Genomic DNA, 27,334 nt, shown 5'->3' with positions numbered 1-27,334 from the left:
ATGGAGACTGATGCCATGGCGCTGGAGTCAGTTGTGAAGATGGAGGTGGTTGTCTTGGCCATGGAGAGGAGGCTGGAGATGGACGAAACGATCGTGGCATGGAGGCGCTTCATGTGGTCACTCCAGCGTGTATATGGCAGCCCCCCCTAAAATTCCCTTAGGGAGTGTCAACCCCCTCAGACGCATGCCGACGCTGCAATGACCACGGCTTCTGGGCACCGATCGAGGAGGCACACTGGCGAGGGCTCGATCAAGGCACTACTGGAGAGGGCTCAATGAGCCGCGTCGTCGTGCCGGTGCGGGAGAGCCACAGCGTTGTGCTGGTGCGGGAGATTCACGGCGTCGCGCTGGAGCACATCGGCGGGGCTATGTGGAGGACTTTGCAGTGGTGTTGGGGGGAGCCGGGGCACTCAACGGGTGTTCAGACGGGACCAGATGACGACCGATCTTATCTGGAGTGGCTTCGCTCACGCAGAAGCCATTAATCTCCAGGATAAGATTGATAAACTTGACTATGGGTCTGTCCCAGAACTCAGGGGACAGATACCGATGGGAGTCGTCATTCAGTCCCATCACGAAGCACGCATTAAGTGAGTAGTCGTCCCAACTCACCCAATGGCAGAAGTCCAGAAAGTCCTCCACATACCTCTCCAGAGGACGGCTGTCTTGGCAGAGGTGTTAAAGGAGGAGGTCCTCTGGAGAGGTGTCGAAGCAGTAATCCATTTTGTGGTCTCCGTTTTGAGAATGGAGTGAGTCTATGTAGTGTCCGGGTGATGAAGGGATTGTTGACAGGTGCGGTGATTACTGATGAGGGACCAGTGAGGGAGCGTGGATGAACATGGGAAGTGAAGTCCAAGAAGAAATACAGGGAAAACAGGCGGGTCTGTGACAGCTACATAAAATGTATTTTGTATTCATTTTTATACACAATTTTTGGTTATATTTTGCAATTATTTAAATATTTTAGACAAAACTAATATATGACTCTTTCTTCTGCAGAACACAAAAGAAGATATTTTGAGAAAAGTCTGCGGTTTTGTGTCAATACAATGGAAGTCAATGTGGGTCAATGTTGTTTGGTTCCCAACGTTCTTCAAAATATCTTTGTGTTCTGTAGAAGGGCAATTCCAGCGTTATGGACGTGACATTTTTTGTTATGGACCTGACATAAAAATGCTCAGAGAATGAATTTGTTGCGATTATATTGAACCATCTGTTTATATTTTACTGAACCCTTGTTGATAGAGTCTAAACATCAAAAAATGTCACTCTATGAAAAAAATGTATATTTAAAAAAAGGGAAATAAACATGCGTTATGGATGTGACAAAAAAAGGACGTGGTTTTTGGGAGACTATGAACTTTGTAGGATTTCTATAAAATAAAATGCACAATCCTGAAGCAATAATACCCAATGAATGGAGAAGGGATGCCTCTTTATAGAACATAAAATAGTTACTTTATATTCATTTTCATGTGTCCATTTATGAGGAATATGTAGCGTTATGGATGTGACAATCCTGAAAATGGCACTTACCTGACTATGAAAAATCATGCACTAAAAATAAAACAAATGCTTTACAAATTTGAAGAGAGATCTCACATGGGTATTTGAATCACCAAATGTTAAAATCTGTGCTGTTACCATAGTAAAAACCGCTGGTAAAAACTTAATTTTTTCGTGGTAAGGTTGACATTTTCCCGGAATTGCCCAGAAGTAAGAAAGTCATACAGGTTTGAAATGACATGAGGGTGAGAATTTTTTTTGAAAGATTTGTTATTTTTGGGTGAACTATCCCTTTAAGGTAGTCGCCTTCACTACCTAATTAGTATTCACTTTATCTTGTAACCTCCCTATTTTTGGACACTTTTTTCTTTCTGGTTTGCTTTTTGAATCTGTTAACAGCCCTTCAGAAAGAACGGTACACAAAAGAGAGACTAAAAAACCACCTGTAGGTTATGAGTGTTTTTCGTCCATCTGTGCAAAAGCATTCGGCTGATTTAGCGAGAGTTTGTAAGGTCACTTGCTCATTTTTAATTGCACGCTTCAACATTCATCTATTTTTCATACAATTACAAATTATTACGAATACTATAATTAACAAAGCAGCATGTTATAGACAGATGCTTGGCTTTCCCTCTGTGATCTCGCAGGTTATTTGGTGTGAACGCATATAATTAGTCATTATTATGATAACACATCCACGCAAACAAACCCATGCGCCCGCACGCGTGTCTAAGTGCATCACTGTCAGTGCGACCATAAGACATCGGCAGAATGATGAAACCTTTCATCACTGCTTTACTGATGTTTCTGAACTTCTAGGTTCTTATTTACTATCAAACCTCTCCTGCAAACAAACTTAATGAGATGACGTCTCAACAAGTTGCTTCTGAAAGCATTTCAAAACACACTCCCTCCAGCTATGCGTCTGCTTGCATCTGCTACCTGAATAAACTCTAGTTATTGGAGAGGTAGAATGACAGCTGGATTCCGCTGCTCTTTGGGTGTGCTGGGGAGCTGTTTTTCTTACTTCTCAGGTAGACCAAATGCTACGTGCCGACTGCCATATTTGGAATGGAAAATAGAATCAAATGTGTATGTTTTTCACCTTGAGGTGCCCTCTGTGTTGTAAATCATTGGTTGTTCATTCACTTTGTGTGAGGCCACACTCCATCAACAGTAGTTAGGAGTTCATTCATCACTGCTGTAGTCTTGCAATGTTATTACAATGTTGTTACAATCTTATTATTATGTAATAGGGTATTTACAAACCTTTATTTTGAATTGTCATTGACTGAGATAAACAAGCAAGGCAAGTAAAAATTAAGGCGAACTGAGACTGGATGATAATTGATGGGTAATTTGCTGTATCTTCAGGGTTTACCATAGTATAGGTTACAGTAAGTGAATCATGCCCCAACCTTCTGAGACACCTTATATGATACCTTATATGAATTGTGCAACACTGGAGATATCCTTCATGGATGAGGCAATCACATAAGAGCTCAGTGGAAATTTGTAATCAAAGAATACGCTATTCCGCACTCTACAAAAAAATGTGGGTTATGTCAACCCAGCATTGGGTCAAAAATGGACAAACCTAAATGTTGGGTTATAAATTAACCTACGCTGGATTGTTTCAACCCATTTTTGGGTCAAATATAAACATTTTCTGGGATATTTTAACCCAATTGTTTGGTTTGTCCATATTTGACCCAATGATGGAAATAATAATGAAACCCTCAAGACCTCAGTGCACTGTTTGTGCTCAGATGTACAATGCCATTTGAAATCTCTTAAGGCTTTTGACTGCTGGGCCTTGATGGGACCCTCATTTCATGTCTGTTAGATTAGCTAAATACAAGCATTCAGTGGATTTAATTTAGCGCTCAATGCCTGCTGAGTTGAATCATATAGTCCTCTATAGAGCAGAGAAAACAGTGGACTGTTCAGCCTATGGCAGAATATCAGTCTTATGTACTTAAACGAGATGAGATCAGGTCTCTCACATATATACTGTAGCCCGGGGTCTACTTTTGATATAAAGTTGTCGCATTGAACTCGTTCAGCCCTAAGAGGCAAGCGTTGCTCTTTTGAATTTCATACAGTTTGTGTAAGCAATAAAATATTTGATATTTATTCATTATACGCGTTTATTATTGCTTTCAGAGCTGTAACTAAATGCATTTGCCTTTAGTGTGCGAATTCACATTTAAATCAAAGATGGCTATTTGCAAACTCTTGAGGTACGTTTTGCACCCAAGAGGCCGAAGCCGGATGAAATACACTTGTTAAAGACCTTGAGCTCTGCTTGCTGAGGGATATAATGTTTCCTGTATATGTTTCATGCTGTCACAGGGATTTTGGTGGCTTTGCGGTTATAACCACCTGAGCCCAGTTCCAAGGGGGGGAAGTGGTCGATATGTCTTTACAGGCCACTGTAAAACAAGGAGGTGTTGAGATGCAGTCAACCTTTTGTTTTAAGGGGTCATGACATGCGGTGGGCAGCAAGCAGTGCTCTCAGATATACAGTGTTAGGATGGATATTTTCTGCAGGCTATGCTTGAAAACAAAGTCAATATTATTGTGAAATTGTTAGCACTGATATCTGTAACTGTATCTGAGATCTGTAACATGATTTATTTTGCCTCTGTTTTATGTTTTGATTTGTTGCCCTGCTCTGGTTTGATGTTTTTAAGTAACCACTGCTCGAGGCTGTGACTTACCTGCTTACGCCTCCTTAAATCATGTACTGTTTCTTAATTCCAAGAGCGCAAAGAATGGACTTGTGTTGCATTTAGTCTGCATTCAGTGCATCCCTGATATCAAGAACACATCCTGGTACTATCATGTATTCTCTGTACTTGTGTTCTTGAGTATTGGAACCGGACTTTGACGGTTGATGATGACGTAGAGCAAGAACACGAGGACGCAAGATCACTGAAGAACGCATATTGAGATGCATTTTTTCCACATACTGCTTTCTCATTGGCTGCTGCTTGTAGTCATGCAGGCTTCTGATTGTTTCATATGAAACACACTTTAAAAAACAGTACACATGCTCATGGTGTGTACTAGAGGTGGGCGGAATGGCCAAAAATCTATTTCACGGAATGAGTAATTTTATTTCACGGTAACGATATATTTCATGAAACAATCTCCCATTATAATTCTATATTTTATACCTCATTTTTCTTAGATTGATTTAATTTATTTATTTATTACAGTTCATTTAAATGCTCACCATAGTTAATATGTAGGCAAGTTATGAAAATGTAGTAAAGATATCAAATTAAGTTCTGATAATCAGATGTATTATTCATTCATATTTATCTTCTGGCTATATCATATGTATACAGTAGGAAGATAGACAACATATATAACAATAAAGTATGAATATGCACAAACAATGAGAGTACAGTATATGACTAAACTGGTGTTCATGGGGTCTGTACTGTAGGTCTTTATCGCTCTTCACTCTCTATTAGATGAGCACCTAAGAGGCAAGCGTAGCTCTTTTGAATTTCATACAGTTTGTGTAAGCAATAAAATATTTGATATTTATTCATTATACGCGTTTATTATTGCTTTCAGAGCTGTAACTAAATGCATTTGCCTTTAGTGTGCGAATTCACATTTAAATCAAAGATGGCTATTTGCAAACTCTTGAGGTACGTTTTGCACCCAAGAGGCCGAAGCCGGATGAAATACACTTGTTAAAGACCTTGAGCTCTGCTTGCTGAGGGATATAATGTTTCCTGTATATGTTTCATGCTGTCACAGGGATTTTGGTGGCTTTGCGGTTATAACCACCTGAGCCCAGTTCCAAGGGGGGGAAGTGGTCGATATGTCTTTACAGGCCACTGTAAAACAAGGAGGTGTTGAGATGCAGTCAACCTTTTGTTTTAAGGGGTCATGACATGCGGTGGGCAGCAAGCAGTGCTCTCAGATATACAGTGTTAGGATGGATATTTTCTGCAGGCAATGCTTGAAAACAAAGTCAATATTATTGTGAAATTGTTAGCACTGATATCTGTAACTGTATCTGAGATCTGTAACATGATTTATTTTGCCTCTGTTTTATGTTTTGATTTGTTGCCCTGCTCTGGTTTGATGTTTTTAAGTAACCACTGCTCGAGGCTGTGACTTACCTGCTTACGCCTCCTTAAATCATGTACTGTTTCTTAATTCCAAGAGCGCAAAGAATGGACTTGTGTTGCATTTAGTCTGCATTCAGTGCATCCCTGATATCAAGAACACATCCTGGTACTATCATGTATTCTCTGTACTTGTGTTCTTGAGTATTGGAACCGGACTTTGACGGTTGATGATGACGTAGAGCAAGAACACGAGGACGCAAGATCACTGAAGAACGCATATTGAGATGCATTTTTTCCACATACTGCTTTCTCATTGGCTGCTGCTTGTAGTCATGCAGGCTTCTGATTGTTTCATATGAAACACACTTTAAAAAACAGTACACATGCTCATGGTGTGTACTAGAGGTGGGCGGAATGGCCAAAAATCTATTTCACGGAATGAGTAATTTTATTTCACGGTAACGATATATTTCATGAAACAATCTCCCATTATAATTCTATATTTTATACCTCATTTTTCTTAGATTGATTTAATTTATTTATTTATTACAGTTCATTTAAATGCTCACCATAGTTAAAATGTAGGTAAGTTATGAAAATGTACTAAAGATATCAAATTAAGTTCTGATAATCAGATGTATTATTTATTCATATTTATCTTCTGGCTATATCATATGTATACAGTAGGAAGATAGACAACATANCTTTTAGTGTGTTGCGACTCTCTGTCTTTAGGTTTGTTTATTCTCGGGCTTGTTTTTGCACTGCGAGTCTCTGGTGACTCCTCACGCGTCTCCCAAAACTGGAGGTAGAAGCGCGTCACATCAAAGCGCTCACGCGCTCGCGAGCATCATCGCGCATTTCAACGCAAGTTTCACCTTGGCTCGCCTGAAGTTAAACTTTATAAAACTATTAACAGCTTTTCAAAACAACCTGACTTCTGAAATACGTGTTGAGAATGAGCTTTTTTAAATGCTGGCGCAGATCCCTGCACGAGCACTGCGGGTGAGAGAAGCGCCGGACTGGAGCGGATCACTAAACTACAGACTGAAAGAAGGTCAAAAGAATGTTTGATACGTTCATTTGTTACGGGTGGATTAATTCATTCGTTTTTTTCAGAATAGCGCCTAATTTGCAGAGCGCCGAGTTAACCACGCCTACTTATTTACATTCCGCGGAATACACGGAATAGAAAAATCTCTTACGGTTGACATTTTATTCCGCAGTAACGGAATATTCCGTCATTCCGCCCAGCCCTAGTGTGTACTGTTGTTTTTTGTAGAAAAAAAAACTAAATTTTGAATTTCCTTTGGTTTACAAATTGTAAATGCTTAGATTTTTGTAGATTTAAAGGGATAGTTCACGCAAAAAAGAACATTTCTGTCTTCATTTACTCACCCCCAAGTTGTTCCAAACCTGTATAAATTACTTTGTTCTGATGAACACCGAGAAAGATATTTGGAAGAATGTTCGCACTTTTCAGTTCTGGGACTTCATTGACTACCATAGTAGGAAAAATTAATATGTTAGTCAAATTTGTTTTCCTAAATTCTTCAAAATACTTACAGAACATACCTACTTCAACAGAACCAAAAAAAGTAGAATAATTTTTTTCTACTATGGTAGTGGATGATCTTCCAGAACTGAAAATTGCTAACATTCTTCCAAATATCTTCCTTTGTGTTCAACAATAAAATGAATACAGATTTGTAACAATTTGAGGGTTAGTAAATGATGACAGAATTTTCATTTTACGGTGAACTATCCCTTTAAGTTTGGATTGTGTATCCTAGTTATTTAAATAACAAACACAGAGTACTTTTGGTAGGGGTGGGTGGATCCCGATACTCTGGATCGGTATTGTGTTGATACGGACATTTTTTTGTGGTATCGGAAGTGGCGGGACTATCCAAAATCCGATCCTGTGCTGAATAATATTATCAAGATTTAAGAAGGATGAGCTATTAGAAAACCGCTGTAATTATAACATTTTCTTATGTCATGCAATAGAATTCTGCTTTATGTGAGGAGAAAACAAAAGATCATTAAGTTCATGAAAACTCCGCCTGCTGTCATCAGTCACTCTCCATTCAGCATACTCTTGTGTTTGGTGACAGTCAGGACGCTACTCTTTCCAACATGTTCCAATATTTTAATTATTCTGCATAATCACTAGATAAACAGTCTTTGGTTTTGTTTAAAAGGATTGTATTTTTCTGGACTTTGTAATCTCTGATGGGTGTCTTAGATTAAAGCATTGGAGTAAAACGCGTCACTCACACACCATACTGTAAGTCTGTCTTTAAACCTCTGATTAAAAGGCGCTCAGTAAACTGTTGGCAGGATGCAATTATGTAAAACATATCTCTTAACTTTGTGTTGTAAATGTCATGAACTTCAGAAGAAGGCGCGTTAAGCGTGTCAAAGCGGATATATTAAGCGCACAGTACGTGTAAATATGAGAATGAAGCGCATCATCCCTTTTGTGCCACTTTACATTAGAGCAGAGATGTACAGTACTGAAGTATTTTCACTTTTACTCATGTATATTTTTCAAGTATCTATACTTTATGAGAGTGTTTTTGCCTTTTGTTTCAGTGTTAGAGAATTTAAAATTAAAGGGGTCATATGACAAGGCTGAAATGAATATTGTCGTTTGTTTTAGATGTAACGCAATGTGTATACATGATCTAAGGTTCAAAAACACATACCGTGCATGTTTGTATCTCCTCTTTGCACCGCCTCTCTGAAACGCGCAGATTTTTTACAAAGCTCATCGCTCTGAAAAGCGAGGTGTGCTATGATTGGCCGGTTAACCAGTGCGTAGTGATTGGTCGAATACTGCAAGCGTGTGACAGGAATGTAATGCCTCTTACCATATTTGGAACATCAAAGCAATTGTACTGACAGGTATGCCCACCGTATACATTTGGGCGGTCTTAGTCATACCACCAACTGACGTAGATTTGTGGGGGTGTGGTTACAAGAGGCGTTTCAGGCAGGTCTGGGTGAGCATTCGCTTTTAGATAGAATGCATCCTTTGTTACCACACTTTCATTTTTGCAATTTTACGTGTCTAATACATGCATGGGCAACTTATAACACACCAAAGACACAGAAAAACACGTATTCGCGACATATGACCCCTTTAATATTTAGATGCTGTATATTGGCCAATATATCGGTTAATGTTCAATGTTAAAAACATTTCGGATATCGTTATTTTGGATATCGTTATCGGCCAAAATGTACATATCGGTGCATCCCTAAAAAAATGATTGCACTACATTATAAAGCATATATCATTATGTTCAGTCAACTTTCATAAATACGTTATAGTTTTGTCAGGAAAAAGCAGTACTAGTATCGGATTGGTATCGGCCGATGCTTACAATTCAGGAATCGGATTCTGATTGGTAAAGGAAAAACTGGTATCGGCCCACCCCTACTTTTGAGTACTCAAAATTTATATTCACAATATGATAAAAACATATTTTATTTGATTTACTTATAAACAATATATTTTTTGTCAGTACATTTTATTATTTTGCACAAAATAATCTGGAACTGGAACATGGCTTCACACGGCCCTTCTCACTCAATCATAAAGATATCAAGGTTATATTTTTTCAGAATATTCTTTTACAGTACATTGTGCAGGTTGATTTTATATATCACAAAGAAAAAATACTTAAGCTGTATTGTCTCAGTCAGGGTTTTATTTTTTCTTAGTTTGATTACAGCCATGAAGAAAATAACAACAATTCCAATACACAGTGTGGAGGAGACAAGTGCACCAAATGCAATTGTTGTACACCAGCCATTCACTGTGAACTCTGTTTTTAACGTGCCCATTTATTCCCAAAACAATTTTTTGCTCAGATGATACTTCTCAGGTGAAGTTTACATTGTGATTGTGTGTGCATTTGAATGAGTTTAGGGATTATTGTGTCTGTGGATAAATGATGCATCAGTATCAGTGAGTAGGCTGCTGGATTTCACCGATTACACGGCACAGCAGCAATCTGTGCAGTCAAGGTTACAGATAAGGATTAAACACATAGCCGCTGAAGTAACGCTCCGTGGAATGCAGGCCGAGCACACGCCCGGCGAATCAAGCGTGACCGCCGCTGCAGAGAGGAAAGCACAGGGCATGTTTGATAAAACGTTGATATCTGATCACAGCAGTCGCATGAAATGCAACCGATCCTCACACGCTCAAAATTATGCACATACGGATTTACCTGATATGATGTGTAATGGTAAATATGCGTGGTTTACCATGTTGTAGACGCATTAATTAGGTCATCGCAAACTGTGGCACGCTAATTGCAGCATTGTGATTCTTAATTGCGGAATTGTTGGAATCTGTTTAGGAGGCTAATAACCGAGACAGCTGGTGTGCACACATTTTCCGCTTTGCTTTTTCCTCTTCATTTTCCTCTTTTTTTTTTTTTTTGGATTGTGTCCTCTGGGACATCGTCCAGCACACAGTAGGGGTTTTGTTTGCCACCATTTTTCAAATTGTATGTGTGTTGGCGAGTTTGAATACGAGTGTGTGTATGTAAAGGAAAAGAAAGATGTATCCGCCTGTTAGTAATTCTGCACGTGTTGCGTGTGTGTGCATGTCTGTGGGGTCATGTTAAGTCCAGCTCTGTGTGTGTGTGTGTGTGTGTGTGTGTGTGTGTGTGTGGATGTGTGAAGCACACTCATTATCTTCAGGCCTTAGTCCTGTTTTTTCTTCATTCCAATCGTCCTCTTCCTCCTCTTAATTTAACCCCATTACAATAATTTATGCACATACAAAAAAGGCTCCTGGGGTATTACATATTTTATTTATTTTTAAAGTAATAGCTCTGTCATTGTTTATTTGACATGACTTTAAACCTATATGATTTTCCTTCTTTTTTTTGTAACACAAAAGGAGAAGTTTAGCTAAATGTTCTGGCCTCTTTTTCCATGCAATAAAACTGAAAGGGCCTTTGATTAATTGTGCCATTAAATCATGAAATATAATAATAATTGTTGCATTTTTCATTTACATATGTGTAAGTTATTTAGAATAAAAAGTATTAATATATTACAAATATGTATATATTTAAAAAATACATGTAATATATTAATATCATAATAATTTATATATTTATATAAAATATTGCTATTAACATTATTAATAACAACAACAATAATAATAGTAATTGATAGTATTATTGCTGGTGACACTAATAACACCAATAATGTTCTAATGCATTAGCTAATATGAACTAACAATGAACAATACTTCTGCTACAGCATTTATTAATCTTATAGTTCATGTTAATTTCACAATTTACTAATGCATTTTAAAATAAAATGTTATAACTGTTCACATTAACGTTGATGCAACATGAACAAACATGAATAATTGTATTGACAACTAGCAATAAAAATAATTAATTCATGCTGGAAACCAATATTGTTCATTGTTAGTTCATGCATTTACTGTTGTTAAAAAATATAACATTATTTTAAAGTGTTATTATTATTATTATTGCCGTTATGTCAACATTTCCAATTTATACAGGTTTGAAAAGACATGATAGTGAATAAATGATGACACTCAAAGAATGCTTAATGCCACAGCATTGCTATTTGTTTAGTAGATCAATGTTATCTTACTCAAATTCCCTGCTTAAATTTAGCCGGAGGACTCTGATCTTGGTCGATACTTGTTTGCAATGACGGTGGGCATTGAAAAGCCCTCCTAGTGTGACAAGATCCCTCTTACACGTTATGGATTGTTCTTTGTTGGAGCTCTTGCTGTTTCAGATCGTCATTTTATCACTGACGTCTCCCATTGAGACCGGTTTAAAATAGCCTGCTGTCAATTTGTTTGCTTTAAGGCTGCTTTGTGAAATAGCTTTCATCCGAACTGACTGAAATAACATAAATATGCAATTAATGTCTCTGTTTTTGCTTCGTTTCTGCTATAAATGTGAATTTTACACTGAAATTTTGTGATTTGTTGAGTAGCGGAGTGCTGTTATTTTATTAGCATCCAAATAAAAATGCTATTGCTCAGGACTTGCTCTTTCATAACTCAGGAGATTGTTCTCCTTCGTTGTTCAAACGTGTCTTTTTGCTCTTCATCTCTTTCAGAGAACGCTGTGTGCAATGGCTACGTTTCGCTTTGGACAGCACATCATAAAGTCATCGGCTGTGTTCCTGCAGACGGAGTTGTCCTTTGCCCTGGTCAACCGAAAGCCAGTCGTGCCCGGTCGTATCCTTCTCAGATTTTTCGTTTCCAAGAGCAGGTACAATTCTTTCTCTCAGGTTTACTCAGGAATACGATGTATAGAAAAACCCAGTCGCTTCCTGCCGTTGCTCGGCAACAGTTTGCTCTTTGTTAAGTTGGTCTGACCTTTGCATTACGCCATGTCAACAGATGTTTACCGGATACAACCCTCAGAAGAGCTTCTGTCCTCTTGGATTGGCTAAAAGTTTTGTTGCCTTGCGTCTGAAATGACCCGAAGACAAATTCTTTGCAGACATACATGCAGGCGGCACGAAAAGCTAAATGCCATGAATCATCGGCGGGTGTACTTTAAAACTCTCTTTTTCGCTCTGATTCAAAAAGTAAAGAATACTTTTTTTGTCTATTAATCTTTGAGCTCAACGTGCAAATTCAAACATTGCATACATTTGCATGATTTCCATTGCTGATTCGTTTGAGTAATGTTCTTACTCGTTTTCTCCGGAATAGCAATAAGTTCTTGGCTTTGCCGTGCAAGATCTTCACGTGCTGCTGTGTGTTATGCAACCGTGTTTAGATTAACTTCTGATGGAAAGCAATTTTTCACAGCATTATGGGCCACTGCTGCATAATCCCAAAATCCAAAGTGGCTGACATGTTTGGAGGGCATAAGCAATACATTAGCATTATTTAATTGTTGCGCTAGCAGTCTTGAAGTTACGGCTTGGCCAGAAACCAGCGGGATATAACAATAAAATATGAATATGCACAAACAATGAGAGTACAGTATATGACTAAACTGGTGTTCATGGGGTCTGTACTGTAGGTCTTTATCGCTCTTCACTCTCTATTAGATGAGCACTTTTAGTGTGTTGCGACTCTCTGTCTTTAGGTTTGTTTATTCTCGGGCTTGTTTTTGCACTGCAAGTCTCTGGTAACTCCTCACGCGTCTCCCAAAACTGGACGTAGAAGCGCGTCACATCAAAGCGCTCACGCGCTCGCGAGCATCATCGCGCATTTCAACGCAAGTTTCACCTTGGCTCGCCTTGAGTTAAACTTTATAAAACTATTAACAGCTTTTCAAAACAACCTGACTTCTGAAATACGTGTTGAGAATGAGCTTTTTTAAATGCTGGCGCAGATCCCTGCACGAGCACTGCGGGTGAGAGAAGCGCCGGACTGGAGCGCATCACTAAACTACAGACTGAAAGAAGGTCAAAAGAATGTTTGATACGTTCATTTGTTACGGGTGGATTAATTCATTAGTTTTTTTCAGAATAGCGCCTAATTTGCAGAGCGACGAGTTAACCACGCCTACTTATTTACATTCCGCGGAATACACGGAATAGAAAAATCTCTTACGGTTGACATTTTATTCCGCAGTAACGGAATATTCCGTCATTCCGCCCAGCCCTAGTGTGTACTGTTGTTTTTTGTAGAAAAAAAAACTAAATTTTGAATTTCCTTTGGTTTACAAATTGTAAATGCTTAGATTTTTGTAGATTTAAAGGGATAGTTCACGCAAAAAAGAACATTTCTGTCTTCATTTACTCACCCCCAAGTTGTTCCAAACCTGTATAAATTACTTTGTTCTGATGAACACCGAGAAAGATATTTGGAAGAATGTTCGCACTTTTCAGTTCTGGGACTTCATTGACTACCATAGTAGGAAAAATTAATATGTTAGTCAAATTTGTTTTCCTAAATTCTTCAAAATACTTACAGAACATACCTACTTCAACAGAACCAAAAAAAGTAGAATAATTTTTTTCTACTATGGTAGTGGATGATCTTCCAGAACTGAAAATTGCTAACATTCTTCCAAATATCTTCCTTTGTGTTCAACAATAAAATGAATACAGATTTGTAACAATTTGAGGGTTAGTAAATGATGACAGAATTTTCATTTTACGGTGAACTATCCCTTTAAGTTTGGATTGTGTATCCTAGTTATTTAAATAACAAACACAGAGTACTTTTGGTAGGGGTGGGTGGATCCCGATACTCTGGATCGGTATTGTGTTGATACGGACATTTTTTTGTGGTATCGGAAGTGGCGGGACTATCCAAAATCCGATCCTGTGCTGAATAATATTATCAAGATTTAAGAAGGATGAGCTATTAGAAAACCGCTGTAATTTTAACATTTTCTTATGTCATGCAATAGAATTCTGCTTTATGTGAGGAGAAAACAAAAGATCATTAAGTTCATGAAAACTCCGCCTGCTGTCATCAGTCACTCTCCATTCAGCATACTCTTGTGTTTGGTGACAGTCAGGACGCTACTCTTTCCAACATGTTCCAATATTTTAATTATTCTGCATAATCACTAGATAAACAGTCTTTGGTTTTGTTTAAAAGGATTGTATTTTTCTGGACTTTGTAATCTCTGATGGGTGTCTTAGATTAAAGCATTGGAGTAAAACGCGTCACTCACACACCATACTGTAAGTCTGTCTTTAAACCTCTGATTAAAAGGCGCTCAGTAAACTGTTGGCAGGATGCAATTATGTAAAACATATAACATATCTCTTAACTTTGTGTTGTAAATGTCATGAACTTCAGAAGAAGGCGCGTTAAGCGTGTCAAAGCGGATATATTAAGCGCACAGTACGTGTAAATATGAGAATGAAGCGCATCATCCCTTTTGTGCCACTTTACATTAGAGCAGAGATGTACAGTACTGAAGTATTTTCACTTTTACTCATGTATATTTTTCAAGTATCTATACTTTATGAGAGTGTTTTTGCCTTTTGTTTCAGTGTTAGAGAATTTAAAATTAAAGGGGTCATATGACATGGCTGAAATGAATATTGTCGTTTGTTTTAGATGTAACGCAATGTGTATACATGATCTAAGGTTCAAAAACACATACCGTGCATGTTTGTATCTCCTCTTTGCTCCGCCTCTCTGAAACGCGCAGATTTTTTACAAAGCTCATCGCTCTGAAAAGCGAGGTGTGCTATGATTGGCCGGTTAACCAGTGCGTAGTGATTGGTCGAATACTGCAAGCGTGTGACAGGAATGTAATGCCTCTTACCATATTTGGAACATCAAAGCAATTGTACTGACAGGTATGCCCACCGTATACATTTGGGCGGTCTTAGTCATACCACCAACTGATGTAGATTTGTGGGGGTGTGGTTACATGAGGCGTTTCAGGCAGGTCTGGGTGAGCATTCGCTTTTAGATAGAATGCATCCTTTGTTTCCACACTTTCATTTTTGCAATTTTACGTGTCTAATACATGCATGGGCAACTTATAACACACCAAAGACACAGAAAAACACGTATTCGCGACATATGACCCCTTTAATATTTAGATGCTGTATATTGGCCAATATATCGGTTAATGTTCAATGTTAAAAACATTTCGGATATCGTTATTTTGGATATCGTTATCGGCCAAAATGTACATATCGGTGCATCCCTAAAAAAATGATTGCACTACATTATAAAGCATATATCATTATGTTCAGTCAACTTTCATAAATACGTTATAGTTTTGTCAGGAAAAAGCAGTACTAGTATCGGATTGGTATCGGCCGATGCTTACAATTCAGGAATCGGATTCTGATTGGTAAAGGAAAAACTGGTATCGGCCCACCCCTACTTTTGAGTACTCAAAATTTATATTCACAATATGATAAAAACATATTTTATTTGATTTACTTATAAACAATATATTTTTTGTCAGTACATTTTATTATTTTGCACAAAATAATCTGGAACTGGAACATGGCTTCACACGGCCCTTCTCACTCAATCATAAAGATATCAAGGTTATATTTTTTCAGAATATTCTTTTACAGTACATTGTGCAGGTTGATTTTATATATCACAAAGAAAAAATACTTAAGCTGTATTGTCTCAGTCAGGGTTTTATTTTTTCTTAGTTTGATTACAGCCATGAAGAAAATAACAACAATTCCAATACACAGTGTGGAGGAGACAAGTGCACCAAATGCAATTGTTGTACACCAGCCATTCACTGTGAACTCTGTTTTTAACGTGCCCATTTATTCCCAAAACAATTTTTTGCTCAGATGATTCTTCTCAGGTGAAGTTTACATTGTGATTGTGTGTGCATTTGAATGAGTTTAGGGATTATTGTGTCTGTGGATAAATGATGCATCAGTATCAGTGAGTAGGCTGCTGGATTTCACCGATTACACGGCACAGCAGCAATCTGTGCAGTCAAGGTTACAGATAAGGATTAAACACATAGCCGCTGTAGTAACGCTCCGTGGAATGCAGGCCGAGCACACGCCCGGCGAATCAAGCGTGACCGCCGCTGCAGAGAGGAAAGCACAGGGCATGTTTGATAAAACGTTGATATCTGATCACAGCAGTCGCATGAAATGCAACCGTTCCTCACACGCTCAAAATTATGCACATACGGATTTACCTGATATGATGTGAAATGGTAAATGTGCGTGGTTTACCGTGTTGTAGACGCATTAATTAGGTCATCGCAAACTGTGGCACGCTAATTGCAGCATTGTGATTCTTAATTGCGGAATTGTTGGATTCTGTTTAGGAGGCTAATAACCGAGACAGCTGGTGTGCACACATTTTCCGCTTTGCTTTTTCCTCTTCATTTTCCTCTTTTTTTTTTTTTTTGGATTGTGTCCTCTGGGACATCGTCCAGCACACAGTAGGGGTTTTGTTTGCCACCATTTTTCAAATTGTATGTGTGTTGGCGAGTTTGAATACGAGTGTGTGTATGTAAAGGAAAAGAAAGATGTATCCGCCTGTTAGTAATTCTGCACGTGTTGCGTGTGTGTGCATGTCTGTGGGGTCATGTTAAGTCCAGCTCTGTGTGTGTGTGTGTGTGTGTGTGTGTGTGTGTGTGGATGTGTGAAGCACACTCATTATCTTCAGGCCTTAGTCCTGTTTTTTCTTCATTCCAATCGTCCTCTTCCTCCTCTTAATTTAACCCCATTACAATAATTTATGCACATACAAAAAAGGCTCCTGGGGTATTACATATTTTATTTATTTTTAAAGTAATAGCTCTGTCATTGTTTATTTGACATGACTTTAAACCTATATGATTTTCCTTCTTTTTTTTGTAACACAAAAGGAGAAGTTTAGCTAAATGTTCTGGCCTCTTTTTCCATGCAATAAAACTGAAAGGGCCTTTGATTAATTGTGCCATTAAATCATGAAATATAATAATAATTGTTGCATTTTTCATTTACATATGTGTAAGTTATTTAGAATAAAAAGTATTAATATATTACAAATATGTATATATTTAAAAAATACATGTAATATATTAATATCATAATAATTTATATATTTATATAAAATATTGCTATTAACATTATTAATAACAACAACAATAATAATAGTAATTGATAGTATTATTGCTGGTGACACTAATAACACCAATAATGTTCTAATGCATTAGCTAATATGAACTAACAATGAACAATACTTCTGCTACAGCATTTATTAATCTTATAGTTCATGTTAATTTCACAATTTACTAATGCATTTTAAAATAAAATGTTATAACTGTTCACATTAACGTTGATGCAACATGAACAAACATGAATAATTGTATTGACAACTAGCAATAAAAATAATTAATTCATGCTGGAAACCAATATTGTTCATTGTTAGTTCATGCATTTACTGTTGTTAAAAAATATAACATTATTTTAAAGTGTTATTATTATTATTATTGCCGTTATGTCAACATTTCCAATTTATACAGGTTTGAAATGACATGATAGTGAATAAATGATGACACTCAAAGAATGCTTAATGCCACAGCATTGCTATTTGTTTAGTAGATCAATGTTATCTTACTCAAATTCCCTGCTTAAATTTAGCCGGAGGACTCTGATCTTGGTCGATACTTGTTTGCAATGACGGTGGGCATTGAAAAGCCCTCCTAGTGTGACAAGATCCCTCTTACACGTTATGGATTGTTCTTTGTTGGAGCTCTTGCTGTTTCAGATCGTCATTTTATCACTGACGTCTCCCATTGAGACCGGTTTAAAATAGCCTGCTGTCAATTTGTTTGCTTTAAGGCTGCTTTGTGAAATAGCTTTCATCCGAACTGACTGAAATAACATAAATATGCAATTAATGTCTCTGTTTTTGCTTCGTTTCTGCTATAAATGTGAATTTTACACTGAAATTTTGTGATTTGTTGAGTAGCGGAGTGCTGTTATTTTATTAGCATCCAAATAAAAATGCTATTGCTCAGGACTTGCTCTTTCATAACTCAGGAGATTGTTCTCCTTCGTTGTTCAAACGTGTCTTTTTGCTCTTCATCTCTTTCAGAGAACGCTGTGTGCAATGGCTACGTTTCGCTTTGGACAGCACATCATAAAGTCTTCGGCTGTGTTCCTGCAGACGGAGTTGTCCTTTGCCCTGGTCAACCGAAAGCCAGTCGTGCCCGGTCGTATCCTTCTCAGTTTTTTCGTTTCCAAGAGCAGGTACAATTCTTTCTCTCAGGTTTACTCAGGAATACGATGTATAGAAAAACCCAGTCGCTTCCTGCCGTTGCTCGGCAACAGTTTGCTCTTTGTTAAGTTGGTCTGACCTTTGCATTACGCCATGTCAACAGATGTTTACCGGATACAACCCTCAGAAGAGCTTCTGTCCTCTTGGATTGGCTAAAAGTTTTGTTGCCTTGCGTCTGAAATGACCCGAAGACAAATTCTTTGCAGACATACATGCAGGCGGCACGAAAAGCTAAATGCCATGAATCATCGGCGGGTGTACTTTAAAACTCTCTTTTTCGCTCTGATTCAAAAAGTAAAGAATACTTTTTTTGTCTATTAATCTTTGAGCTCAACGTGCAAATTCAAACATTGCATACATTTGCATGATTTCCATTGCTGATTCGTTTGAGTAATGTTCTTACTCGTTTTCTCCGGAATAGCAATAAGTTCTTGGCTTTGCCGTGCAAGATCTTCACGTGCTGCTGTGTGTTATGCAACCGTGTTTAGATTAACTTCTGATGGAAAGCAATTTTTCACAGCATTATGGGCCACTGCTGCATAATCCCAAAATCCAAAGTGGCTGTCATGTTTGGAGGGCATAAGCAATACATTAGCATTATTTAATTGTTGCGCTAGCAGTCTTGAAGTTACGGCTTGGCCAGAAACCAGCGGGAGGTCTAAAGGGCTGATGTGTGTAGGAGAGACCTGTACAGAAAAATGCCTCTAAAATGTCAGCAAAAATACGCAATGGCATGTTTGTCAATGTAATGTGACTTCTTTAATCTATACTGTATGAATATGACTGTAGGAGATAATGACCTGTAGACCTTTGTTTTAATAGGGGGCTAAGGCCGATATCTAAACACTATAATGAAGGTTGTAATAGATAAAATATGGATGTTTATTGGACAACGGGCGCCACTGAGTCAAGTAACGCATTGTAAGCGGTATTTGTATTGGTAAAGGATCTTAATGTGTATTGAACAGCAGGGGTTTCTTTCATGTGACTTTGTCCTGTCCAGTAGCCTGGCTTCTCTTTAAGATCATTAGGTTAGATTACAAATGGGTTTCACAAAATGAATTGAAATAGTGATATGTTAAATATGACTGTTGTAAGCTTCAGGCTTCATGGGTTGCATTTTTGTGTTTCAAAATAAAATAGTAAAAAAGGCAGAGGTGGTACCAAGTCATTGCTTTGCAAGTCACAAGTAAGTCTCAAGTCTTTGCGTGCAAGTCTCGAGTCAAGTCAGATAAGTCCATGTCAAGTCCCGAGTCAAGACAATCAAGTCCAATTCGAGTCCAAGTCCTCCTCAAGTTTAAACTTCAAGTCTTTAACAAGTCATTAGTTTCACTGTATTAAATAGTATAGTTGATTTATATTCATTTATGTCAGAAAGGCTTCACAATGTTTTATATGAGATAACTAAGGGCACTGTGGTAGAAATTTACTTTACACACCTGACTGAAGATGTAGCTTATAGATAATAGCTGTATGGAACACACCATCTATTCTAACCATTCTAATTTTGGGTCTGACCTCTATAACTGTAATATTACTGTATACTGTATGTAGTTTATATTATAATATAATGTACAAAATTGAATTTAGGTATTAATTAAGTTATAAAATTGTTGTTTTTTTGTCTTGAATAGTATATTCAAGGTTTCCAGTAGGAATACAAAAAAAATTGATCACAAACACAATGCAATTTTCATTAAACGATACATTGTATAAATTAAATTATTTATTGTTATAAGTTAATTATTAACTTTCCAATACAATTTAAGCATACAACATAAATCAAAATGTTATTGAACGACATGAAGGTGAATAAATAATGTCAGGATTTTTATTTTGGGATAAATTTTCATGTTAAATAATGCATTGACTATAAACATATTTGAACATCATTTTTTGTAAGACTACAGAAAGTAAGAAAATATTTTCTTGCGTACTAGTGACTGGGCAATGTGTTTTAGTTGCCAGAAATGGTTCACTCTTTTCTTCATTATCTCTTACCTTTCTCTAACACTTGCACCAGTTTGTTCTCCCTGCCCTCCAAAATAAAAACAAACATTGTAAATCAATTTTTAAAAATCAAATACAAACATATCTTTATCGTTTGTGCTCCACCTGATTTATGTGTGTGGTATATCGTTTTAATAGAAACACTAACGTTACATTCTACAATCATACTTTATGTTAGCTTTTATTTCTGTTAGCTAGTTACAGGCAAAACTATAGAGCTTGTATTCGTGAAATGTGCTATGACTGTCAACAAAAAATGTAATTCTGTGGGATTGCACAGAATGAGCAAGCGATCATAAATTATAAGTATTATAGCAACCGTTAGCTAGTTTGAGAGAGCAATTATCTTAAATATTGTGTGGCCTACATGGAATGCATTGAGGCAGGCTAGCAAACAAGTTGAAATCATCACAAAAATACCTTCTGAGCTTCTAAACGACATGTTTCATAAATCAGATTTTGAGTTTGATGTTTGGTTTTAAAATATGTAAAGACTTGCCGAGTCATAGTGTTCAAGTCTAAGTCAAGTCACGAGTCATTGGTGTCCAAGTCAAAGTCAAGTCGAAGTCTTCTCTGATTTTGTCGAGTCGAGTCTCAAGTCATCAAATTTGTGACTTGAGTCCGAGTCGAGTCCAAGTCATGAGACTCGAGTCCACAACTCTGAAAAAAGTATTTTTAACAAGACGGTTGGGAAAATGAATAGTCATCCCACAATTGGTTAAGTCAAAGGTGTCCAAACTGGGAGGATCTTTACAACATCTGACAATGTCGCTGTTTATTGGCACTTAGGCAAAGAAGTTTGGCAACCGCTGTATTCAAAAAGAAAAGAATACTTTTTTGTCTATTAACTCTCTCTCTCACAATCTGAGGGTGTTTTAGGACCCTTCAGAAGTTTTACATGCCCTGACATTTGTGCTGTTTTCAGTTGTTTTTAAGTTCTTATATCACTGTATTCAGCACAAACTGTATTACAATAATATGCAGGCAACATGTATGTACATGTTTGCATTTTTAAGAAAAATATGTTTACGCATGGTTATTAAAACATATATTTTAAGAAAACTCATCGCTGCTGTCCTTCTGAAACCTTGTATCTCCATATTTTGTGATTTTTATTTTTTGCTGTAAATCATTATTATTAGTCACCCTTTATGTTTGTCACTGGGCTTTGCAAATATCTAACCACTAAAATGTATTAAAAACTGCTTGTCAACTTTGTCAACCCAGTATGTATTAGGGATGTGCATCTCTATACTGAGGCCGATGCGATAAGCATCTCGATGCATAGCCAACGATACCATACATTAAAGGTACATACGAAGCAGCTACCAATGCGATCCGATAAGATTCATCCCTATTATGATGCAGTTCGATCTGATTCGATACAACACAATGCGATTCAATGCAATAGGATGCAATGAAAAAAATATGATGCCATGCAATTCAATATGGTACCCCTGCTGAAAAAATAATAGAACTTTGCCCAAAACACAATAGAATATTTTATGGAATTAGTGGTTATAATAGGAATTGTATTGGTTTTAATAGAAACTACAGAGTCTACTGGTATTTCTTTTGGAATAATAACCAAAACACAACACAAAAAGGAATTTTGTAATGGTTAACTGACGTGCCTCCTGACTAATGCAGGGCACTTTCACAAACAGGTCTTGACGTGGACGAGGTATTGGAAGCCCTCATTCTCTGTAACGCTAAGTATGTTTACAAGTAAAAAAGCGATAGCATCGGGTATTGCATTGGAACAAGCAGATCTGTTAGCCTGCGGGGAGTGGAAAAAGTTTCAGTCGTTTGCTAATTCGGCGTCATGCTAGCGGTTGCGGAGCCGCTAGCAGCTAGCGTTAGGCCTACAGCTAAATGATACATCTATGCTGCCTTGAAAATCTATCAGATATAGGTCTCTCAGGAGACAGGGAGTAAAGCAAATGTTGTATTCGGATGTGCCTTAATTCCTTTCTGCCTTGGAATGACGCATTGCACCGTTACCTTTTATGCAGACGCACCGATGCAAATCGATGAATCTTCCCATCCCTAGTATGTGTGTTATATGTAAAGTACAGTGTTTTTCCATTTCCTGAAAAACAGCAAATTAGGACATATGTTTTAGAAGGACGACAACAGCATACTAAACATATATTTTAGCCAATGTATTGAGCTGGCAGGGATTCTTAAGCAAATAAAATCACAGCGTCACACTTTTCAGAATTGACATTCAAATGCCTAACTTATGCGATATCCATATTGATCTGGATACATCTAAAAACTGAGTTTTCATTTAAAATGCTCTTTATCCACACTAGTGTTTCAAGCGGCGCTAAAAGGTCCTCATTGACAACGTCTAAAAACGCTTACATACTGTACATCCATGTACTGTGCATTAGTAAAACGTAACATAAACTTCAACGTTTCATTTCTGTTAAACATTTTATTTATTTACTGTGTTTTTGAAATATTGTGGCACTTAATTTATATGGATGGTCAATAAAGTTCAAAAGTTGCCAATGAAAATGTCCTCGCTTTTCGCCACCAAACCACCTTTCTATCTTGAATGATTTACAAACTGAGCCCCCATTTCATAGTCCACACAACAGCGCAAAAACAGCATTTTGAAATGCATTTGATGAGGGTTTTCACTTGAGCTTAGTTTTTGTTGACAAGTGTGGACGTGAGGCAAAAACCAAAGTGTATGAGTATATACAAAACCTTTGAGTATTGTTGTTTCTGTGTAATAAACAAAAGGAAAGAATCTTTCATCTAAAAAAACGACACCCTTCAGCTGAATGTAATTTTCCTGTTTGCTAGTAGTTTGAGAAGTTGCCTAACTAATAAAACCACCGTACCGTGGGCATACCCTCAATTTCCTTTCCGGTGTATATTTAGATTGTCTCAATGTGTCTTGCTGAACATACAGGATTCTGGAAGGGTCTTGGTGTATTTGTTTCCTGTGCTTTCTCTTTTCCAGGGCATAGCGTAGCAGATTTGGTCTCGTATCAAAGCTAGTCACTATGTTCATGTTTCTGCTCAGATGAGTTTGGAGAGGAAGATCTTAAAGTCCGGGTAAAGAGAATTCTGAGAATGGTTTCTAAACACATTATAGATGTTAGAAATGTATCGCTGAAACACATTACAAAGACTTGTGGAGTTAATACGTTAAACAGTTTTTCACCAATTGTCTTTTCAGGATTTTTTTGGGCGGGGCTAAAACGGGTGATCGATGACGCAATGGAGCGTCCGAGCATGCATGGCCCCTCCCCTATCACTAGAGCGCCCAACTAAACAAATCTCACGCCAAATAACAGACAATCCACCCGGCTGGTTCGCTATCAGCAATTTCAGCATCTACCTTATCAGCTCAAGAGAGAACCACTACAAATAGACAAAGCTGTCTGTGTTCACACTTGACTTCTTTTTTGAAGTTGCTAGCGTCTGTTCTAAATTATAATCCTATGGAGTAAACCGTGCTTTCAGCGTTTTTTTAAAACGCCAGCGCCGGCGTCTTTTTCTGCAGCTCAGAGTGTCTTTTGAGGTTGGAAAAAAGTTCAACTTTTCTGAAAAAACATCCCGTCAAGCAACTTTTTCACAGCTAACCAATGACGGAGACCTGTCGTTTCCATAACAACATGCGAGTAACGTGATTGGCGAATTGCCGAAATGCCCGTTGGAGCATAGTTTTATATAAACGTACGTTTCATTTTCACTTTCAATGACTTTTGATGGCATTTCGAAATTAGTATTGTAGTTAATAAGTGATTGGTTATAGCAAATACGCTCTCTGTTTATAATTCAAATGGACTTCCGTTACGCTGCCTATGAAGTGTGTCTCTCTAAGCTGCCTCCGTGCAAAAATGCTATCTTGAACATTGCCGGGTGCTATTTGTAACCACAACGCGCTCTGGGTTCGGGCTAATACCGGAGTACTCTGTGTTTGGAAGAAACTGCCGGGCTAGGAGCCCTCTCCCCGGACAGCACGCCAAATACGCATACCTTTTAACCTGCTCCTGAATTATCTATATGCATTGACTCGCGTGTGTTTGAATTCAAATCCTCCAATAAAACGTATTCACATAGTTCACATATAGCCTACTGGGCTGTGGACTCAGGTTGAGCGATTCGAGTGGGCGTGGCTTCAGCGCCAACAGCGGACACAGCGCCCACAGCATTTGAGAGCAAAGAGTCCTGCTTATTTTTCCAAGATTTTGATGACTTGTTTTGTTTACTTGGATGTTTTTTTCTCCATTCAAATTTGGCTGGGTGGTTAATAACACAATTTTCTGTTGTGTGACAAACTCAGAACACATATTTCAATGTCACTTTACTCGGACTTTAAAGCCTCCGGTGGTGCATGAGCATCAGTATCACTCCTGAAACACAGTGAGAGGGTCAGGATGTGTTTAGGGAGATGGAGGTGGGGGTGGTCTGGGTGGGTATACTTCCCTCAGGCCATGGGGGGATATCCCATAGGCTTTGACAGATATAAGAGCTTGGTTTTTCTTCTTCTGTTTCTGAATCATGTTTACGCTTATTTACTTTGAAAGAATTTTCTCTGTTTCATCGTAATGCAGATTTTCTGTCTGCATTAGTTACTTGAGCTGAAAAATCAAGTTTGATATGTGCTTCCTGAAGAGGCGCAGGCCTGTCAAACGTTCCATTATCTCTTTAATCGTGTTTGTTTAAGCTCTTGGCAGGTGGAGGAAGAATCTGAATCTCTTAATGAATCCCTGGCTAAATTAATAAGATGGATAGGCACTTATAGTCGATGGAAACGGACTCTTGACTACAGCGTTTGGGTGATGTGTGGAGTGGATGTCTTAAACGGACAGTTCACCCAAAAGTGAAAATTCTGTCATCATTTACTCACCCTCTTGTCATTTCAAACCTGTATGACTTTCTTCTGCAGAACACAAAAGAAGAGATTTTGAAGAATGTTGATAACCGAACAGTGGTGACAGCCATTGACTTCTATTGTGTGGACACAAAACCAATGCAAGTGAATGGCTGCCATCACTGTTCGGTGACAACATTTTTCAAAATATCTTCTTTTGTGCTCTGCGGAAGAAAGAAACTCATACAGGTTTGACATGACAAGATGGTGAGTAAATGATGACAGAAGTTTCATTTTTGGGTGAACCATCACTTGTTCTATCACAGACCCTGACTGGCATCTGCTGACATTATGGGATGGGGTATTTCACATGGATTTTATTGATTTTTTGTTGTTAGGATTTAAACTCACTTAAACCCAGTACTGCTGTAAGTTCGGGCTGTGTGATGTGTCTCACATTCACAGTATATTTTCCTGGAGATGATTACATTTGGCAGTGTTGATGATGTTGCTGGTGATATACACATCACAATTATTTTAATGCGCTTTTTATTTGGCTATTAAGTTTCCGACAGAGTGTGTCATTAATTTTTCGTTTGTCTCGTGACTCGTGAGTATGAGAGCGTGACGGAAGTTTGCGTCTCGTCTCTGAACTTCACTGTGCTGTTGGTATCTTTATATTTCTATCGATTCATTCTGTTTCAAAGGATCAGTTCAATTCCAATTTATTGGATAATAATTGTTCTTCTGATTGAGATCAAATGCATAAATACTGAAATGTATTTTTATACGGCAGCGGAAAAACATAAGCGACCATTCCAAATGTTCAGCTATTCAGCATTTCTAGATGTATTGTGGTCATTCCAGTCCAGTGTCTGATGAATTTCAACAAAATCAAACCTCAGGAGTGACATAAAGCCATCCAACAGCAATGTGAAAGACACATGAAAACTGATAAAAATCCAGGTTATCACATAAAAATGAATGTTTGAACTTTTCCTAAATAAATGTAGAAATATGACTGTTGCATTGCTTAAAAGTGAATATGAACTTGATTTCTTTCCAGTATTTGAGGTCTGAAAAAATACAGAGCATCTTTTCTGTTATTTTCACCTGTGTTCAACAAAACAAAGACATTTATTTATATTATTAAGCAATTTTCCTACCATGGGAGTCAATGCTGGCCAAGATCTGTTTGGTTACAAGCATTTTTACAAAATTCTCTGTGTTCATCATAACAAATACATTTATACAGATTTGGAACAACTTGAGGCTGAGTAAATGAAGAGAGAATTTTCATTTTTGGGTGAACTGTCCCTTTAAGTACTTTATTTATCTTGCATAGACTACATTTGCACCTTCAACTTCATAGCTTGTTTATTTTAATTCATTGTGCATTATCTAATGTTAGATACAACTTGATTTTCGAAAAGAAATAATACATTTTATTTTTAATAGCATTAATAATGTCGGTATTAATAAATTAGTTTTGAATAAGTTTGACATAAATTTAAAGTTTACTATTAGTTAATTTGACTAATGTTAACAAATGGAACCATATTCTAATGTTTTATCATTCAATCTATATCTGCACCTGTGCGATCTGTTTACTGATTTGATAAGGAACGCAAAACTCGACAATAATTCGAAACGAGAGGATTAGCAGCAACATTTCATTTCAGACATCAAATGATTGTGATAGCAAGTCTAAGTCTAAAACTAATAATGCACTAAAGAGTAACAGTCATCAAATCAATTGCTTAATGAACTATAAGCCAGACAAGCTGTACTTAATGGGTTTGCTGACACACTGCTGGATTTCACTTTTAATCAAAGGTAAAGAACACATTCCCGAGGTAATCCCTCACTGCAGTTTTCTTAATCTCATGAAGCATTTATCGTGTGTTTGTTTCCATATTTTTATTAATTCCCCGGAATGTCACTCATTATTTTTGTATTATGCTAATGCTGGGATGTAATGTTGATGTCTGTAGAGTATAGAGACGCTCCGTCCCTAATTATTGGGCAAACTCAATCTTATCACCTGGCAAATAATGGTGCGTTATGTAAATGTTACGTTTACATGTTCAGCAAACGTGAATGCAAACTGAATTAGTATGATCATGACAAATTTGCAATCTCAGCTAAAGCACATAAGCCTTTTGT

General features: G+C 37.5%; 1 protein-coding gene across 2 annotated transcripts in view; it reads left to right on the top strand.

Annotated features, from left to right (window-relative positions):
* fhit (fragile histidine triad diadenosine triphosphatase) overlaps positions 1 to 27,334 on the top strand; it is a 287,951-nt gene that overhangs the window by 70,545 nt on the left and 190,072 nt on the right. For both annotated transcript variants that reach the window (XM_057361549.1, XM_057361550.1), the window contains exon 3: positions 18,136 to 18,256. In XM_057361549.1, coding sequence (XP_057217532.1) covers positions 18,151 to 18,256 — 106 coding nt within the window. In that variant the 5' untranslated portion in view covers positions 18,136 to 18,150. The remainder of the gene's footprint in view (positions 1 to 18,135; positions 18,257 to 27,334) is intronic.

Source organism: Triplophysa rosa, linkage group LG20 (assembly GCF_024868665.1).
Source record: "Triplophysa rosa linkage group LG20, Trosa_1v2, whole genome shotgun sequence".
Lineage (NCBI taxonomy): Eukaryota > Metazoa > Chordata > Actinopteri > Cypriniformes > Nemacheilidae > Triplophysa > Triplophysa rosa.
This window is presented reverse-complemented; position numbering and strand designations above follow the sequence as displayed.